Source organism: Pangasianodon hypophthalmus, chromosome 2, assembly GCF_027358585.1.
Source record: "Pangasianodon hypophthalmus isolate fPanHyp1 chromosome 2, fPanHyp1.pri, whole genome shotgun sequence".
Classification (NCBI taxonomy): Eukaryota; Metazoa; Chordata; class Actinopteri; order Siluriformes; family Pangasiidae; genus Pangasianodon; species Pangasianodon hypophthalmus.
The window spans coordinates 25,663,567-25,684,483 of record NC_069711.1 but is presented as its reverse complement, the minus strand read 5'-3'; the positions used below and the strand labels follow the sequence as shown (position 1 = coordinate 25,684,483).

At 38.4% G+C, this 20,917-nt stretch overlaps 2 protein-coding genes across 3 annotated transcripts; both read left to right on the top strand.

Moving 5' to 3' along the window:
• The first annotated feature begins 465 nt into the window (after positions 1-465).
• On the top strand, positions 466-11,022 carry obi1 (ORC ubiquitin ligase 1). Of its 2 annotated transcripts, none has more exons than XM_034310133.2 (6): positions 466-810; positions 3,865-4,000; positions 5,320-5,411; positions 6,270-6,488; positions 7,395-7,483; positions 8,936-11,022. In XM_034310133.2, the coding sequence occupies exons 1-6, from the start codon at positions 787-789 to the stop codon at positions 9,855-9,857; spliced, it is 1,482 nt and encodes a 493-aa protein (XP_034166024.2). In that variant the 5' UTR covers positions 466-786; the 3' UTR covers positions 9,858-11,022. The 2 variants fall into 2 exon arrangements, with proteins under 2 accessions (XP_034166024.2, XP_026788941.3); XM_026933140.3 differs by lacking the exon at positions 466-810 and adding an exon at positions 1,653-1,861.
• Positions 11,023-16,942: 5,920 nt separating this feature from the next.
• pou4f1 (POU class 4 homeobox 1) lies at positions 16,943-20,341 on the top strand. Its single transcript, XM_026933502.3, has 2 exons — positions 16,943-17,411; positions 17,731-20,341. The coding sequence occupies exons 1-2, from the start codon at positions 17,289-17,291 to the stop codon at positions 18,772-18,774; spliced, it is 1,167 nt and encodes a 388-aa protein (XP_026789303.1). The 5' UTR covers positions 16,943-17,288; the 3' UTR covers positions 18,775-20,341.
• Positions 20,342-20,917: the final 576 nt, after the last annotated feature.

Genomic DNA, 20,917 nt, shown 5'->3' with positions numbered 1-20,917 from the left:
TCTTGCTTACTAAGTTCAGTATTCCTTCTCCTGCTAGTTTTGTGTCTATTATGAAAATGTTATATGTAATAAATATACATTTCTACACTCACTTACCATTGTTGGAAAGGCAACTTTTTCACTTCACTTCACATGTAAGTGTAGTTGTGTAATTGTTGATTTTGTGAATTCCACATGAGGTTTGTGAGTCAGAAATTTTAAAATGCTATAAAAAAAAAAAAAGTCACAGTGCTTCCAGGTTTGATCCTGAGATCGGGTGATTGTCTGTGTGGAGTTTCTCTGTGTGTCCCTGCGGATTTCCTCCAAATTCTCTGGTTTCCTCCCACTTCTCAAAAACCTGCCAGTGTGTCGACTGGCTAATGCTGTGTTTGAAGTGAAGTTGCAACTTGTAATTCCCTGTCTACCAGCAAAAGCCACCAAAAATGCCCCCTCAACTTGAAATTTCAACTTGGGGTAGCTGTTCCTCTTTCGGCTGCTCCCATTAGGGGTTGCCACAGTGGATTATTGGTCCGCATATTTGATTTGGCAAAGTTTTTACACTGGATGCCCTTCCTGATGCAACCCTCACCAATTTCGGCCAGGCTTGGGACCGGCACTGAGAGCGCACTGTTGCACGCAAACCCAGTGGCTGGGGTTGGTTCCCTGGCCAGGAATTAAACCAAGGCAACAGCAGTGAGAGCGTTGAGGCCTAACCACTAGACCTCCAGGGACCCAACTTGTCAACTTGCGGTAGTCTTCTTTAAACTATCAGTTCCTTCCCTGCTTATGGAGTGACGTCGAATCAACATGGCTGCGGACTCTGTGAACTGTGTAAAGTCCCCCTTCTCTACTTTTAAATTGCTTTTAAAGTGTGGTTAAAGTAACTTTTTATTTGTTCCAACAGAGCAAACAAAACACATGCTTTTGTGGAGGCGTGGAGATTTTTTTACACTTAGCACTTTGAACATCCCGAGATGGGAAATGACATTATTACAACTTGCAAATTACCGCTTACAAGGCACTGCAAAGGCAGCATAGGTTTGTATACATGGTGCCCTGCGATGGACTGGCATCCCATCCAGGGTGTATTACTGCCTCACGCAGTGTTCCTGAGATAGGCTCCAAAACTATACTGCGACCCTACACAGCAGCTACTGAAAGTGAGTGTGAAATTGCCACTAGGTGTGAATGAGGGTGTGAATGTGTATCTGCATGGCGTCCTGTGATGGACTGGCGACCCATCCAGGGTCTATTCTTGTCTCATAGTGTTCCCGGGATAGTCTCCGGATCAACAGTGACCCTGAATGAATTAATATTAAAATAAACAGGCAAACTACATGCAACATCTAAAATAAGAAAAAAATACAGTAAGAGGAGGTAGTGTTTCTGTATTAATTCACGCAATATTTGGATGTTTGTATGGATTGCCATGTTTAATCAGGCTAATTTCCCAGAATGTTGTGCTTCTGCAACCTTAAAACATTTATAAAGTTCTATACGTTTGGAGATGTCGCAACATGCCATATACTATTTATCTTCCAAAACTAAACCAAAATACACAAAAATACAAAGAGTCTGCACAGAAAATAGATCAATCCCCAAACCCGAGTCAAAATGGCAACGAATGCAATCTCAGTGCGCATGCGCATCATTCTCATTTCCGCTGATTCGCGAATCCGCTCTCGCGTTGTTTGGTCTTTCCGACTCGCCGTAGTTGTAGCAGCTGCGCTACAGAGGAGGGAGTTTTGTTTGGTTTTGTTTTGTGGTGTTTGGATCAGAGTAACTTTAATGCTTTATCTTATATTCAGAAATGGCTCAAAACGTCCAGAACGTGACTCTGTCTCTGACATTACCCATATCTTGTCAGATTTGCCTGGGAAAGGTAACGTTTATTAAATAAGATCTTATTAAATATAATTAAAAAACACGTTAGTTAGCCAGCTTATTTCCTGTTTAATTCCGATTCTGTTTACTTTTGAAGACTACTACCATTTACTTTATATTTCTAAATTTATATATATATATATATATATATATATATATATATATATATATATATATATATATATATATATATATATATATATGTGTGTGTGTGTGTGTGTGTGTGTGTGTGTGTGTGTATGTATGTATATAGGTTGAATTGAATTTGGTTAGCGCAAACTGTTTCTGTTAAATGTAAAAAGTTCTGAATTATCTGTGATAATAGATCTGAATTAACGCTAAAAGATTTTTAATATTGTTTTAAGATTTTAATATTGTTTGTAATATCTCGGATGTACCGAAAATAATTGGCATGTCTGCACTGACTTAATGATAGTTGATTTATTTTACTTTATTTGTTTGTTTGTTTGTTTGTTAGTTTGTTTGTTCCAGTTTAATCATGCTTAACAGTACATATGTTATATGTATTCACGGTACAAATCTCCACTGAAGCGCCTGTATTTTTATATTTATGTGTATTTCCGTATTTAATATTAAATATCAGTATGAAAATATATTTAGCTACATTGTTTCCTAATTCTGAATTAATGTCCTGGTGTTGACAAATTGCTCTACCGGTTCAGTTTCTGCGCATGCGCACTTCACTTCTGCACGTCTTAGATTCCTACTTCTTCATATATTTTAATGGAGACATTTACTGATAAGGTCACAGTAATATAGTAGACAAAATAGCACAAAATAGCACAAAATACTGACCTAAAAATGCTTGGGTAGGAGAGTCATTCTCAGAATATGGCGACAAACCTGTCTCTTAACTTATTGGTCATGACATAATTTAAAAATGTTCAAAAAGCCCCACAATAACAGACTTGATTGGATAACTTCAAAGGTTCCTAAAGCAATAAAAATGGTTTCATGGAAAAATAATTTGTCCCACAAGCCAGTTGAGTTGTACTACTTTAGAGTACTTTAGAGTACTTTAGAGAATTCCTTATTAATTTTAATATTCCTTATTAATTTTAATATCATATGCTGAACAAAAGTATGAGGTCTGTCAAATTATAAATTGTAATTGTAAATTAGCTGTATAAAATAGGTTTTTAATAATATAAATTATTTAAAGGTGCAATATTAGATTTTTTTTTTTATTCATTACTTGTACAAATAAGATATAGCGTGGCGGGAAAGGAAAAAAAACAATGGATAAAGCTGTGGCTTTAGAAAATGTTTAACCACTGAGAAAAGCCGTTTGGAACTGATGTCAGGTCCTGAATGCTGGTTTGTGTTGGGAAGTGCCTCCTGTCAGTCATTTAGAGACACTGTACGGCCCACCGAAGATCCTGCAGGCAGAGCTTCGTGAACATGGGCAGGAATCATTCAAATATCGAACCCACCTAACTTAGAGACCTAATCTTGAAAATAAAAAGAGACTAATCTTACCTAATGTACCTTTAAATAGAACTTTTTTTAACTTGTATTTTGAAATGTCGAAAAGTTGTGGTTCCAGGGTCAAAGTTCAGAAGAATAAGTGGCCACACTCTATATATTATTAATTTACCATATATTTTAGATGTGTTATTAGAGTTACACCTTTCAATCTTCCTGTAAAATAATTTTTTATGAAATAAAAAAGGATTTAATAGAATAATTTATTGATTTATTGATGATTTATGTGATAAATGATGTGTGCTCTGAGTGCCACATTAAAGGTCAAGAATACTGGTTATTCATTCAAAAAGGATTTCACTATAGTCACAATTTCCTTTATATAGAATAATGAAAACATCATTGTTTTTTTTCCTGGTCAGAAAGTCACCATATTCTGAGAATGTGCCTGGACAGTTTTAGCACTATCCATATATGCATTATGTCCCTGACCACATCCTCTCTATCCTGTAAGCCCTCATCTTACTGACCTTTTGTCTTGTCCCGTGTGCGCAGGTCCGTAAGCCGATGATCTGCTGTAACCACCATGTGTTCTGTGCAGCCTGCATTGAGCTTTGGCTTCAGAAGTGCAGTCAGTGTCCCACCTGCAGAGTTCCCATCACACCTGAAAATCCGTGCCGAGAAATTATCGGTAAGAGTCAGGAGCCTGTATTGATGTTCAGATACTCAGTGTTTATTTGAGTGTTGAGGAGTGTTATCACCCTCAGACACATTTAGAGACTAAACATAAACCTGTTATGAAGAATAAGAAATATGAGCCAACTAAATCTGACTATTGAACTATTGGCACATTAGGCAAATATACACCATCATATTTATTTATCAGAACAATTAGAACCTAAACTAGTTGCACTGTGTTAGACTGCAGATTCAAAATATTTTGTATCTTGTGAACAGAACATTTCCTAGTTTTATTGTAAATTGCAGTTCAATTCAAATTGACACAAGCCAGCTGACATACACTAGTATTATAAAATAATAACTATGACAGCTGTAATGACATTAATAATAGTAGCTGATAGTGATCACCTTCAATCATTAAAAATAATGATGATGTATAGAATTGCAGACACCTGGACTCTACATCCCTGTAGTTTCACAAAAAAACACCCCGAGAATCATGGATCTGTATCCCTGCTGCATAATGTTAGCCACATAACACTTTTCAGTTCCTAATCCTAGTTTGTCGTCATATCAATACATCATCACCATTTAAATATACTGCTCAAAAAAATAAGGGAACACTTAATCATTACAGTACAGTATGACGAAGGCATTGATGCCATTGACTGGCCCTCACGTTCCCCAGACCTGAATCCACTTGAGAACCTCTGGGACGTTATGTATCGGAGCATCCGAAGCCACCAAGTAGCACCACAGACTGTCCAGGAGCTCACTGATGCCCTGATCCGGGTCTGGGAGGAGATCCCCCAGGACACCATCTGCCATCTCATCAGGAGCATGCCCAAACGTTGTCGGGAGTGCATACGGGCACGTGGGGGCCATACACATTACTGACTTACATTATGAGTTACATTAATTTCAGTTTTTTACTTTGATTTTCAGTGTGATTTTGAATCCAGCCCTAAATGTGCTGATGACTTTGGATTCCTTTGACCATTGTGACATCATTTTGTTCTCAACAAATTACACAATGTATACAAGTGAAGATTTTCAACTTGAATATTTCGTTCATCGAGATCCAATGTGTGATTTAAGTGTTCCCTTAATTTTTTTGAGCAGTGTATATCTAATAATATTTCCGTTCAAAACAAAGAGAAACCCAGGGCTCAATTTAGAGGTCTTATGAAGAAATCCCCACATTGTACTGGACACTGTTGTGTCATTTTACTTATGCTTTGCATTGTTTAAATTGATTAGATATCTGAAGCTGTGCACATGTATTTTTCACCTCTTTAAGTCTCTGACTCATGCTGTTGGTGATAACAGGAGCTACAAACGAGAGCGAGTCCAGGGAAAGCCACTCGGTCAGGAGGCATCTGAGGAAGACGCGAGGGGAATTACTGCTGCGAGAATATGAGGTCAGATCTGTGTGTTCATACGTGTAGTATGTAAGGAATAAAACATTGCCGTTCAAGGAAAATAATCAATGACAGGGTAGTGTGATGCAGCCAGACATGAAGAGAAGCTACTGTAACTATTTTCCTATAACTGCGTGTGCTGAAGTTGTTTGTTCCTCTTACACCATAGCAATTTTCCAGTGATTATGATTTTTATTAATTATAGAATGACACGTCATACTTTTTTTTCAGTTATGGTCACATTTATTGTTATGGGACGTCTAAAAAAAAAAAATAAAAAAATAAACAATTTCCTGATACCAAAATTATAACAGCCTCTGTTTATCTCTCTATTGAAGTTAATAAAACAAAAAATAACGCAGCTTGTCATGTTACCGAGAAAGCAGAAACGCCTCTGAAGACTGTCCCATAGTGGAAAACTGGAGCCTCCTTCCATGAAAAAGATTACAAAACATTTCACAAAATTAATTATTGTACATTTTTCTTTTGTAAATAATGGCATTTTTTTTAAACTCCATTTATTATTAGTCTTAGATTATGTGGCACATCCAGTATACAGGTCTCTATGAATGAGCTGTTACTACAGCAACGATAACGCGTTAGAATGAGCACATTAATATAAGCCTGTGATTTGTAGCTGTATTGCAGTCAGAGCTGCTGTTATAGAAAATGAATCAACACCTCCTGTCCAATCTGTGGTGTAAGCTACTTTAATTTCTACATACGCATGTTATAGGACAGCATTTGTAGAAATGTTTAGCTTCAGTCATTAGCAAACAGATTATGCTGTATACAATAAAGCCGGAGTTTCATGTTTATTATTGAGATGTTGTGTCTCTGAGGGTTTCATTGTTCCAGGATGAACTGGAGACTCTGCTGAAGGAGAACGAAGAGCTGAAGAGCAGAAGCATGAGTCTGGAGTCACAGCTGAAGGCCTCACTGAAGCCTGCTGCCACTCTGATTTCTCCTAGCAACACTCCGCCTGACTCCGCCCTCCTGGAGGAAACAGCCAATAAGCTGCGAGCTGCCACTGAGCTCTATCAGAAAGTGCAAGAGGACATGGACAAGCTGAGAGACGTACGATTTCCGTCCACTGTCCCTCCATTCAAGTCCACTACTTCTGTCTGTTTCTTTCTTTCTTTCATTCTTTCTCTCTCTCTCTCTCCCTCCCTCCCTCAATATCTCTTCCACCCTGAACATTTACACCTTTATCACAGCTTTTAAGGGTTAACATCTCTGACTTCCTTTTGTTTGTTTGTGTTTTTTTTTTCTCTTTCCCTTTCTTTGTTTTTTTACTTTTAGGTTTCGGTTTTTTTAAATATATATTTTTGTGTGTGTGTTTTTTTTTTTTTTGGATGAAATTTTTGGAAACTGCTAGCTGATGTCATAGGTCTTTCTTTCTCTCTCTTGACTTCAAATATGAACATTTACACCTTTACCACAGCTTTTGAGGGCTACCTTATTCTTCTTTTGTTAGATTTTGTTCTTTTTTTAATTATTTTTTTTTCTCATTCTCATTCTTTCATCTTTATTTTCCCCCTCATTTTTATATTTTTTTCTTTTATTTCCTAATTCTTTCTTTCATCTCTTATTTAAAAACTCTCTGAAATCTTTCTTTCTTTCTTTTCTTCATTTTTCCTCATTCTTTTTCTTACTTTTTATTTTTCATTATTTTTCTTTCTTTCTTTCTCCTTTTAAAATATTTTTTTCTTCTATTTCTTCCTTCTTTCCTTTGTTCTTATTTAAAACTTGATCTGTTACCCTGTGGCTGTCAGCAGTGTGTGAGTGCAGCATTACCTTCTGGAAGTGCACTATAGTTAGCCGTGTGTGTTTGCAGTGTGTGAACTGGGCCTGACCCTGTCTCTGTGGAAAATGGCCGCTCTTACTCGCGTCTCTGAGGCCTGCGCTCTCTCTCAGCTCCTGAGCTGCTTAATCAAAAGGCCACTGGTCTGAAGGCAAACTCTCATGTTTTTCCCCCCTTAGGCAAACAAGACTCTGCGCTCCCAGAACGTCGACCTTGTCCAGGAAAACCTGCGCCTGAGAGCCGAGGTGGAGAGCAGATCTCCTCAGAAGTAAGCACTAGCTCACTACCACTAGCTCATTCAGTGTGTAACACAGTGACTTCTGTTACACACACACATCAACAACCCCACTCACGATTCATTGTGTTTAATCCCAGCACATGCTAATGTTTATTACTCGCATCCCAAAAACGTGTAAGCTTTCATCACTTTACACTAACATGATGTATTATTGTGTGTTTTAAAATGGTGATTCCATTAAAGCTATGCATCAGTAATGTTCACTTCTCTGAGTGCAGATACACTCTCATTCTCTCACACACTCACTCGCTCTCTCACTCAGACTCACTCTCTCAGTCTCATTCTCACACACACTCTCACTCAGACTCACTCTTTCTCTCTCACTCACTCAGACTCACTCTCTCACTCGCACACCCTCACACAGTCTCACACTCTCTCACACACACTCTCACTCAGTCTCACACTCTCTCATGCTCATTCTCACACTCTCTCACTCTCACTCAGTCTCACACTCTCTCATGCTCATTCTCACACTCTCTCACTCTCACTCAGTCTCACACTCTCTCACGCTCATTCTCACACTCTCTCACTCTCACTCAGTCTCACACTCTCTCACACAAACTCTCACTCAGTCTCACACTCTCTCACGCTCATTCTCACACTCTCTCACTCTCACCCAGTCTCACACTCTCTCGCGCTCATTCTCACACTCTCTCACTCTCACTCAGTCTCACACTCTCTCGCGCTCATTCTCACACTCTCTCACTCTCACTCAGTCTCACTCTTTCTCTCTCACTCACTCTCTCACTCGCACACTCTCACACAGTCTCACACTCTCTCACTCTCACTTTCACTCAGACTCACTCTCTCACACACACTCTCACTCAGTCTCACACTCTCTCACGCTCACTTTTACTCAGACTCACTCTCTCACACTCTTTCATTCTCTCTCAGACTCACTCTTTCAGTCTCACACTCAATTCAATTCAATAAGCACTTTTTTAGTGCAATAAGTCTTGCACTCACTCAGTCACTCTCTCACTATCTCTCACTCAGTCCCACTGTTTCATACTCATACACACTCACTCACTCTCATCCTCTCTCTCTCTCTCTCTCTCTCTTTCTCTTTCTCTCTCACACACACACTTTCACACTCACTCTCTCACTCTGTCTGCTAATGTTTATTCTGTCTCTTTCCTTCCTTCCTTCCTTCCTTCCTTCTTTCCTTCCTTAATTGATTCTTTATTAATTCTTTTCTTTCTCTTCCTTTCCATTCCATTTGTTTACTTTATTTCTTGCTATTTTCCTCCCTCCCTCCCTCTCTCCCTCCATCAATCATTATTCCTATAGCTATTAATTATTTTTTCTTTCACATTCCCTTTCTTTCCTTCTTTAGTTCATTGTCAATTCTTGCTCTTTCTTACTTTCACATTCCATTATTTTTCTTTCATTCTTTTTAAAAAATTTTTCCTCCTGACTCAGGTTTGGCAGATATACTGTAGCAGCGTTGGAGGCTAAGATCTCACAGTACGAGCGAGAGATGACTCAGCTGAAGAAGGCTCTGGAGCGAAGCGATGCGTATATTGAGGAGCTGGAGTCCCAAGTGTCGAAACGCCAGAGTGGGCCTCCATCACAGAGCACTTCCTCTGAGCAGGGGCAGGACGGAGCTGTAGACGGTAGGAGCTCGAAGCTGGACAATGCATCTGTGGATCCTTCAGACAGTCATGGCTTCCTGCACATTCCTCCCTCTGATGAAGCTTCAGGGTCTCAGAAGGACACGATGGTGAGCTTTGCCATGCCCTCCACTCCTCCTACTCCCTCCTCGGCCCTTGGTCGTTTAAGTCTGAAAAGCCCTGTGGTGCGGAGCGAGAAAAAGCCCGGCTGTAACCGCCTCCCATATCTGAGGAGGCTCAGCTTTGATGACTGTGGCAGCTCAAGCAGCTTCACAGCATTTTCCTCAGTGGAACACACTTCTCCTAAAGTCAGCAACAATCTATCAGAGCAGAAAACCTCAGTAAACTTAGCCAGTCAGAGTGTGTGGAGCAGGTGGGAGGGGCCTAGTTCCAGTGCTTTCCACAGTGCAAGGGAAAACGAACAGAACGTCAGTGAGGGCGTCTCCTTAGCAGAAGAAGCTCGTATGGATGCAGCGTTCCTTGACATCGTCTCTGAGCTTGACTCCATGATGGCCGAAGGGGAAAACTCTCGCTCTCGCACACATCGGCCTCCGCCTGACTTTGATGCCGCATTGTTATCAGATCTGGTCGTCCATGTTGATCCTGAATCAGCCAGAGAGCAGCAGCACAGTGCTGCAGATGTATCAGAGACCTTCGGTGAATCTGTGAAGCGGAAATGTCCCATTAGCTTAGCAACGTCCAGTCCCTCCAAACTGTCCAGGATTAAATAGTTTCACATCACTTTTTTATAAAGTTCCCTCCAATCTGGAAAACATGACTTGGTATTCATGTATGAACATGCCAGAGATTTTGTTAGCCAGCTAGCACAGATGAGCTAACATGACAGGATTTCTGTCAGATTCATAATCTTAACACTCTTCTAACTGGTCAATATAAACTAAACTGACACAATTTATTAGAAATATTCTTAATCTTCAGTATGCTAACCTACCAGGATTTCTGAGAGGATTCTTTTTAAAGTCAAATGCATAAATGTTCATAATCATCAATGCCAATGCTAGTTGGCCAGCAAACATGAGATCTAGATCTTAGATCTGGAAACATTTAGTCAGACTGATACTTTATAAATATTTCCTACTTTCACAGAATGAGGTAATTTGACATTGACTAGCAGACGACCAATCACAGACTTTTCCCCACCTAGCTCATCATCAACCATGCAAGATCATCTAGTCTTCTTACCACTAAGTGCTTCAAATCAAACTCTTTAATAACTTTTAAAGGTGGGATTCTGGGAACCTTTTTTTCAGTCCAGTGACTGTCTTACACTGAATTGCTCATTGTGTTCTCCTAGAAGTGTCTATATGTGTTAGAGCAAATAGCCAATCAGATTGCAGCCTTCAGTATTCTGAAGCATGTGGTCAGAAAAGTGTACAAAAGACCTGAGCTCTGTATCCAGTGGGCAGAACCTCTGAGGCTGAGATTAGGGTCAGTTTAGGGTTTATAGTGCAGTTATTTTCATTTTTAGGTTATTTTATTTGCTTCTCTTTTTTTAAATTAATGTTATACTTTGTTTTTTAAGTTACCTCAAGATACTCTTATACCAGTGCCTGACTCTACTGTGTGTCAGGTAACAAGTATCTGATTAAATCTATTTATTTCCTCCTGTTCATTTGTTAATTTTTTTTTTTGTATATTTTTGGGCTGTATTATCCACCCCTAATGGCAGCTATGTTCATGTTAAATAATGAGAGTTCTTGGTCTTAACCCTCAAGTACTACAGTAGACCAGGCCACCATGTTGTAAATGATTTTTCGGCTATATCTTTTTTTTTAACGAACTGTGGAAGTTCTCTGTCATTACACCTTAAGATGTTTTGAAATCATCCACTGTCAAAGTTTATACTTGTACCAAATAAAATGTTTGAAGACACAATTTGAGTATCTAATATCATTTTCTATGACTTTTATTCAAATCAACTCTAAGACATGGACAGGCTCAGTGTTATTGGATTCCAAGTTGCCCCTGACAACAAGTTTTTTGCAAATCAGCAACCACGTTTTTACATAATTTAAAGCAAAAGTGATGTTACATTTTCAATTAAAGAACGTGTTGTAAAGGTATGTTGTATAGTCTAAACCAGGCAGTAATGCTGTCTCTGGATGACGCCATGGCGAATGGTTTCACTGTGAAAACAAAACGACAGATATTTTTCACGACATCATTGACAACAAAGTCTCTCCTGATTGAAAACCATTAAACATTCCCTTATATTAATAATTTATTTAGAGATAGCAAAATACCACTTTTTCCTTTTCCGATACTGATACTGAACCGATACTGATACTGCGTATTAGCCGATTATTTTTTTTTTAATTAAAAAGTACTAAGCTTTAAAATGATTTTTTTTTTAAACTGAAGAGCTTAAAAAAATACAGGAAAATATTCATAGCTAAAAACATGACTTTCAATGGCAACTTTCACTTAAAAACCACTTGCACTGCAAATATAGTATAAATATAATAAAGATAAATCTCAGTAAACAAATACAATCAAGTCTTTTTATATATAAACACTTACAATAATTCCGAATCCAATTCCAATCTTGTCCATTTGTTAAAGGATTGGAACAAGTTTTTTTTTCTCTCTCTTTTTTTCTTCTTTTTATCTGAGCTACCATTCTTTGTTGCTTTTGGGCTCAGTACTGATCCTGGGTATCGGCTTGTTGCCATCTCTACTTTTATTATGAAATTGCAGCATGTTAGTACATAATACCAAAATTACTTAATTTATGAATTACTTTAGGTGTTAAAAAGTAGCCACGTTGTCAGCCTGATGCTTTTATAAAAGTTCTCTGGTTCTAAGCCATCACTGATGCATAGAGTTGGGTAGATTAAGGCTAAGATCTTTGAGAACCACTCGTCAGCTAAACAAAGTGATCCAATATCCAGCACGCCAGCAAACTGTACATAGCCCTGTTTATTTTGTGAGCAACTTTGTATTTGATAAAAAGTCTGAGAGTGGGATGAGTAGAAAACAAAATAAATCATACAATATTAGAACTTGAGTGTACGGGGAAAAAAACAGTACACTGTATACATACATTTCTGCCTTAAATTTTAGGATGCATGGTCTTAATAATGTAAACTCCATTTTGGTTGGTATATAAAATACATTTCAGTGTCTGGTTTATATTCTTTAGATTTACAGTGTGTACATTTTAGAGAATAAAATTAGTAGAAGAATAGTAAATTCCTGTGATTTATAGATGTGACATTTGGACATGTATTGCTCAGCATTAGTGTGACAGTGCGTGTGTGTCTGATTGTGTGATTTTTCAGGGTGATCCAGACCCATATTCAACAGTAAAATATTCATGACCACGTTAAAGGTGCAGTGCCTTGCATAAATATTCACCCCCTTGAACTTTTGCTACATTTTGTAATGTTACAACCTGGAACTGAAATTGGGATTATACACACACCAGCCACTTCATAAGGAGCACCTGCTCATTCATGCAATTATCCAATGAGCCAATCATGTGGCAGCAGCAGTGCATAAAATCATGCAGATACAGGTCAAGAGCTTCAGTTCCTCTTTACATCAAACATCAGAATGAGGAAACTATGTGATCTCAATGACTTTGGCCATGGCATGGTTGTTAATGGAGACATTGGGTATTGAGTTTTTTAGTCTCTAGAGTTTACACAGAATGGTACATGAAACAAAAAACAACCACCGTGCAGCAGTTCTGTGGGTGGAAACACCTTGTTGATAAGAGAGGTCAGAGAAGAAAGGCCAGACTGGTTTGAGCTGACAGAAAGGCTACAGTAACTCAAATAACCAGTCTTTACAACTGTGGTGAGCAGAAAAGCATCTCAGAATGCACAATATGTCGAACCTTTAGGCAGATGGGCTACAGCAGCAGAAGACCACATTGTTTTCCACTCCCATTAGAGCGAGAGAACAGGAATCTGAGGCTACAGTGGGCACAAGTTCAAGGAGGGCATTAATCAGAGAAGCAACCAAGAGGCAACCAAGGGTAATGGCTGGAGAGATCCACTGTTCAGATGGGATAAGCTGTTCACTAGACAATTATTGAAAAAGAGCCATATGGAATTCTGTTTGGAGTGACTGAGAGACTGTAGACATGTAACAAAGGGTTCTCTGGTCTCGTGAGATCAAAACTGAACTTTTTGGCTATTTAATTCCAGATTGTAACACAACAAGATAGTGTAAGTTCAAAGGAAACAAATACTTATGCAACATTATCTAGACGTTTTTATATGGACGTCTAGAGTTTCCGTGAAATGTAAAGTCTTTTGGAGAAAGTATACAGTAATGAACAAGGGGAACAGCAGAACTGCGTACTCAGGACCCCTAGGTGGAGGCCATTAAGAGGCTTGGACTAGAACCTTTACATTTTCAGCAGATGGCTGAATTAAAAACAGGACAGAGTAAAAAATATGTACTAGCTGTAGTTCCTGAGGATTGAAAAATCACTGCTCTTAAGCAAATGAATGAAAATTAATTGACGCTTCATTTCACAAACACGCCACGGTCTGTCTATTAAACTTTCATGCAATGATTGGAGGTTGGTGAAATATACATGATATGGTTACATTTGCATAATAAATCAAGCTGGTAAATGACAGCGACCATGCAGGCTTTTGGCAGAAGCTCTTAAAAGCAGCGAAACTAGTGTACCATGACCAATAATGCGAATGTTATTTATTTTAGTAGCCATTACTACTGGACTCCTGAATAAAAGCTCATCATAATTAACCTGTCAGTTTATGAATCTGGGATTATTTGTCATGTGAAAACAGACATTAACAAACATTTGGTAATGGGAAAAATGAGGATTTACAGATTTAGATACAGTTTTGAAGGTGATAAATCATATGACAATTATGCTGTTAGCCTACATTGCTAACATCTATTGGTTTTTGTGCAATAATGTGGTTTTAGCTGTAGCAGAACCAGGTCACAAACCACTAGTTAGCTAGCCTTAAGTGGCCTAAACATCAGCATTTAAAAATTATATTTATATTGTTGTAATAAACAATGGCACATAAACATTAATGTTCTTAATATGTGTCCAAATTTACAAGTAAATCTGTCAGATTTCACAAGAACTTAATAAAAAATATATAAAACAAGTGTTATTTTAATGCTAGCACAATGCTACCACTGATGGAAAAAATGGTCACAGAAAGACAGTAAAATAAATAAAAATAATAAAAATAAGAACATCAGGGGAAAAGGTGGTTTTTGAAGGTCAGTAAATTGTAAATACTACAAAAATATTAACAATTATTTATGATAATAAGTAATAGTTATGAATAATTCTGTGTACTGATTTTCCTTCATCAGAAAGCTAGACATCCTGCTATTGTTTACAATCTCAAGACACAAGGCGAGATCTTGCTGGAGGAGATTGAAACCAGAATTTAGAAAATTTGGGCTTCAACGTTGATACACTATAATTATAAAATAGAACAGTTTATTTAGTTATACCATTTATGAATATAAAATAGATATGGTAACATAATAACAAGAATATGACAAGAAGAGTAGATCTGATCTAATTAACTGACGTACAGTTCTATATATTTTGGTCTGTTTATTCCACTACAAAGATAAATGAATGGTATTAATGGGCATTTTTGAAAAAGGAAAAAGGCCTACAAAATGCAACGCTAAAGATTAAACACATATACAGAGTGCCTTTTAAACCAGCTGTGTTTTGTTACACCTGATCTATAATGCTTTATAACCATACCATCAGATATACGCTTTCTTTTTTTAAACTGCATTTGTGCGAGTAAAAAATGGTAGGCGACTCTGTCATACCTCTCTTACTGATTACTTGACTAAATAAGGAATACATGTTCCAAACAAAGTGATATATAGCACACAGTATGCACAGATTTACATTAATTATGATGAAAAACCATTATTAATTATTCTGTGTGTGAATTTTACTTCAAAACTAGACTTCATTTTATCATATTACCAGTCACTACAGCAAACTATAGCTACCCTATACAACATCATTTCAAAATCTTTATATTATAATAAACAGTGATGTTATAGCTACAGGCAACATTTTACAAGGATTATAAAATGTACAGATTTGAATGGTAGGCTAAACTGATAGATAGACCATTTTAATTCCAAAACCTTGCACACGATCACATGTGAAAAAAATGATCACATGTTAAAGGTATGTCATTTTTTGAAAGTGTAGCTAAACTTTTCAGCTTTACAGTTATCTGATTTTAAATAAATAATATATAAGCCTATTTCTGTGTCTGGTCTTAGTGAAAATTTGGTTTACAACCTGTTAGCACAATTGTATGAAAATCACTCACTGCTGCTGAGGATGGCTCCACATGGACAGCCTAAAGATCACCAGGAGATAACTTTGGATGGTACCACATAAAGATGGCTGTGGATTTTCTTTCCTTAGGACTGCAATCACTAAGAACAGTTTGCACTCAAGTCTCCACCATTGACCAGTTGATAATTCCAGTTTGATATGACAGACTTCAAGTTAGACTATAATGAATTCGGAAAAAGACTCTGATGCTCATACTCAAGTCCCTGTTTACACATTTAACACTTTCTGACTATATAGTATAGAGTTAAAGAAAGAGAAATGATTTACTATCACACCATCTGTTGTTATGCAGATGAGGATGGGCTCTCTTTTGATTCTGGTTCCTCTCAAGTTTTCTTCCTCATGTCATCTCAGGGAGTTTTTCCTTGCCACCATCACCCCTGCCTTGCTCATTAGAGATAAATTTATAAATTTAAAAATTATATCTGGATTACTGTAAAGCTGCTTTGTCACAATGTCCATTGTTAAAAGCACTATACAAATAAAATTGAAATGAATTGAATTTTCTGCCCATAAAATTAAGGCATGAGCTTAAAAAATGACATTGATAGTAACAAATTTCAATAAATAATGGTGGTGTTATTAATACAAATGTAACTGAAAATCAACAGTAATTGCTTTAAGTTACATTGTTTAACCTAATAAAATCGGGCTATGATTGGCCTAGTTGTTTCTTCTTAAAGTTTTACAGTAAAGTTTTCTAGTTTAGACAGTATAGTTTAACTCTCCTGTCTGGATGTGCCACTGCGATGGACTTTAAAGCAGTTATCTGATTGTAAATCTCCTGCCTAGATGTAGCCATATTTTATGCCGTTTCTTAGTTGAAGAAAAAAAAAAAAAAAAGGTTTACAACCACTTTACTCCCACAATGTTAAGAAGGACTCAGTGTAGGACCAGATTTAAGCCTTGCTGCTGCAAACGACAGCTGAAATAATAATAATAATAATAATAATAATAATAATAATAATAAAACATTCGGATCAACTTAATTTGATATATAATATCAAATACAAATGTAGCTAAAAACAGAAAAAAAATGTTAATTTTTAAATTAACAACAATAAAAAAAAATTATGCTGTAATTAGTATTATTCCCCTCCTTTTTCATTTGATCCATTTTTCATGTGTAACACGTCACAACTCAATATATATATATATATATATATATATATATATATATATATATATATATATATATATATATATCCAGACTTTCTTCCCCCTCCGCTGGTATTTTACGACTTTGTAGCGCTCGTAACTCGTATTTACGGTAATTCCGACAGCAGTAGATTTAGCTCGGCAGAGCGCGCGGGCTTTGGTCATAGTCATAGCCTCAGGCAGTGGCCGCTCGAAGTCTCGCGAGAGAACGCGAGCTCTTACTGGACGAGATTTTGAGAGGGGACTCAGGTGTAAGAGCGCAGCGCAGCGCGTGCAGGGAGACAGATAAGCGCCACCGAGACACTGCAAGGCATCTCCTCTCTGCACCGGGCTCTCAGATCTCCTAAACTTCACACTACCGCGACCTGAGACTGCACAACACACACACACATACACACACACACACACACAGACACACACACACAGACACACACACACAAACAAACACCGCAGCCCTGGACCTGGAGCAGCATCGTCCACTTTATTTACATCTTTATTTATTTATGTTCTCTTAGCCTGCATTAGTTTTTATTCAAATTATTATTATTTTTGTTTATTTATTTCTTCTCCTCTGCTGTGCACTTTATTTTTTTCGACGAAGCGGGACGCTTTTGCAGAAAAACAAAACAGAAACACCATGATGTCCATGAACAGCAAACAGCCTCATTTCGCCATGCACCCGAGTTTACCCGAGCACAAATACACCACTTTACACTCGAGCTCGGAAGCGATCCGGAGAGCGTGTCTGCAAACTCCACAGGTAAAAAAAATCACCTACCAAGTTCTCTCTTTTTATTTCTGAAGAGATGAAATGTTGCAGTGAACATACTGTATTTCTGTAATGTTTGATCTTTGTGCATGCAACTGTGCATGTTATTTTGTATTTTATTTTTAGTGGAAGTATACTTATTTAAAAAAAAAAACATCGCTTTTATTGTTAGGCTTTTTGGTTTTGCAAGCTTCTAAACATAACATACTCTAAGTACTCCCAGATAGATGATCTGTTTACTAATCATTTTATAATAATGAACATTTCCTTCAAACTCTTCTCACTCTGCTGTCTCCGCTCCGTCGTGCAGCTACAGAGCAACATCTTCGCGAGCCTGGATGAGACCCTGCTGGCGCGCGCCGAGGCCCTGGCGGCCGTGGACATGGCGGTGTCGCAGGGCAAAGCGCACCCGTTCAAACCCGACGCCACGTACCACACGATGAACAGCGTGCCGTGCTCGTCCACGTCCACGGTGCCCATCGCGCCGCCGCACCACCCGCACCACCACCACCATCACCACCACCACCAGAACCTGGAACCACCGGACCTGATGGAGCACATCAGCTCGCCTTCACTCACCCTGATGAGCAGCGCGCACGAGGCCGGCGGAGGAGCGGGAGGAGGCGGCGGTGGAGGAGGTGGAGGCGGCGGAGGAGGTGGTGGAGGCGGCGGATTGATCTCCACCTCGGCGCATCCGCACTCACACATGCACGGCTTGAGCCATCTCTCGCACCAGGCCGCTATGAACATCAACTCCCCGCTCGGACACCACCACCATCCTCACCACCCTCATCCGGGGCTTTTACCCAGCCACCCCGGCAGCGCTCAGGGCGCCTCGGGCCTAATTCCCAACGGACTTCCGTCCCTGCCCGACTCGGATACGGACCCGCGCGAGCTCGAGGCGTTCGCGGAGCGCTTTAAACAACGGCGGATCAAACTCGGTGTCACTCAGGCGGACGTGGGCAGCGCCCTGGCCAACCTGAAAATCCCCGGCGTGGGCTCGCTCAGTCAGAGCACCATATGTAGGTTCGAGTCTCTAACACTATCACACAACAACATGATTGCGCTCAAGCCCATTCTCCAGGCCTGGCTGGAGGAGGCCGAGGGCGCGCAGCGCGAGAAAACGAACAAACCTGAGCTGTTTAACGGCGCCGAGAAGAAGCGCAAGCGCACGTCCATCGCAGCGCCCGAGAAGCGCTCTCTCGAGGCGTACTTCGCCGTTCAGCCGCGACCCTCCAGCGAGAAAATCGCGGCCATCGCCGAGAAACTGGACCTCAAAAAGAACGTGGTGCGCGTCTGGTTTTGCAACCAAAGACAAAAACAGAAACGGCTGAAATTTTCCGCGGCGCACTGATGATGATGATGATGATGATAGTGATAGTGATGGTGATGACAATGATGACAGTGATGATGACAGTGATGATGATGATGATGATGATGAGGAGGAGGAGGACATGTTTTGGACCAAGGGATCTACAATCGTGTTTGTAGGTCTGCTGCGACCCGGTGGGGTTTTTCATGATCAATCAGATTTATTACTTTATTATTGTGGATGAGACTTTACGTGACCCTTCTCGCGCCCTGAATTAATTTAAGATGATGATATTTATCATTTATTTATTTATATATTTATTTTCCCATGATGCTGAAGTATGCAAACTCCAGGTAATCCAGACTTGCGGAGAACACTTAATGCCTTCTTCCCCAAAAACATCGCAAGAACACAGAAATCCGGGGTTATTTATTTGCTTTTTTTAATTTACTTTTCTTTCGTTTTTTTTTTTTTTTTTAGAAACACACTTTTATTTGAAATGATGAAATAGCCATGGAAGGATTACCTCATACTCTAAACTCGTCGTCCTGTTTTAGTTCTTATCAGCTGATTTAGTTAGATAATTATATTTACGGATTATAATTTATTTCCTGGCTTGTGTGTTTGTAATCGGGAGCTTTAAAAAGTCATTTCTGATGGAAAAGCAGAGGCTAAATTTAAAAAAGAAAAAAAGAAAAAGAGAGAGAGGATACAAAATCTCTGTTTAATGGTTGAGTCTGTAATAGAGGTGGCAACCACCACTTGGATTAGTTTGTTTTTTTTTATATTGCACTGAAATACAGTATATAATTTCTTAAAATTATTATTATTATTATTATTATTATTATTATTCGAATTGGTTAGCTCTATTGAAATGCTTTTTGTATATATAAACATACAGACACCTGCTCACCATGGATTCCCATTTTTTCCTCTTTTTTTTCAAATTTATTTATTTAATTTATTAATCTGTCACTGGTATTATTTTATGATGGCTCTATAACAACTTCGCATGTGTCAGACGATCACATTTCCATCCTGATGGAGCAGAATGAAGGATAATAATAATAACAAGAAAAAAAAACTATATATAAAATTGTCTTTTTTAATTAATTAATTTATTTATTTTGAATTTGTACACTTTGGTTTGCAGTGCAAACATTCTATGCATTATTAAAGTAATACCGACTGAAGCACTACCGCATTAGAGGACCTGCTGTTAGCCTTGTGGATGGTGTCACTGTTTAATGCCACACACACACACACACACACACACACACACACACACACACACACACACTGTTCGTTTTGTCGTGTTATAATTGTCCAAAAAAAAAGAAGAGAAAGTTGTGTAAGTAGTGATTTATTTTGTGCACATATGTTTACAGACGGCGGCCAAGGTGAGTCGCGCGCGCGCTCTGCGTCCCTCTATCTTTCCACCCACCCATCCATCCATCTACTCATCCACCCATCCACCCATCCAGCCTTCAATCCATCACCTCTTCTGTTTTGTAAAGCCAAATCCACTCCGCGAGCCCATACACTTCTCAATAAATTAATGACAAATGAGAAACAACGCGACTGATTATTATTATTATTATTATTATTATTATTATTATTATTATTATTATTATTATAAATGTTGTTGTGTGTCCACCAGGTACAATCCTCCTAATGTCAGTTACATCTATACAAATCCATATATAAAAGTTTTTTTTGCATCAAACAGACATAGTACTTTGTAATAATAATATTAATAATTCACTGTTAATAATTAAAACCTGGATGCATAAGTTGAACGCTTTTGTCGTCCAGCTGTTGAGTTTCAGCAGACAAGTCTATCAAGATGCATTACTGAAGGTTCTGAGTTCAAATCCCAGCACTGCCAGAAAGCCACTCTTATTATTATTATTATTATTATTATTATTAACTCCCCTGTAAGTCCATTTGAATGAAAAGGTAAATATGGTAAATACGTTTTAATAATACTGATAAATAGACAAATTAGGAGAGGAAAGGAGGAAACATTACATTCGCTTTTTTCCCCCAAATTTCAAAGCAAAAACCTAAAAAAAAAATCTCCAGGATCTTACGAGGCTAATTCAAAATAAATAGTTCACAGCTGAGAGCACGAATCGGTTCTATTATTATTATTATCATTATTATTATTATTATTATTATTATT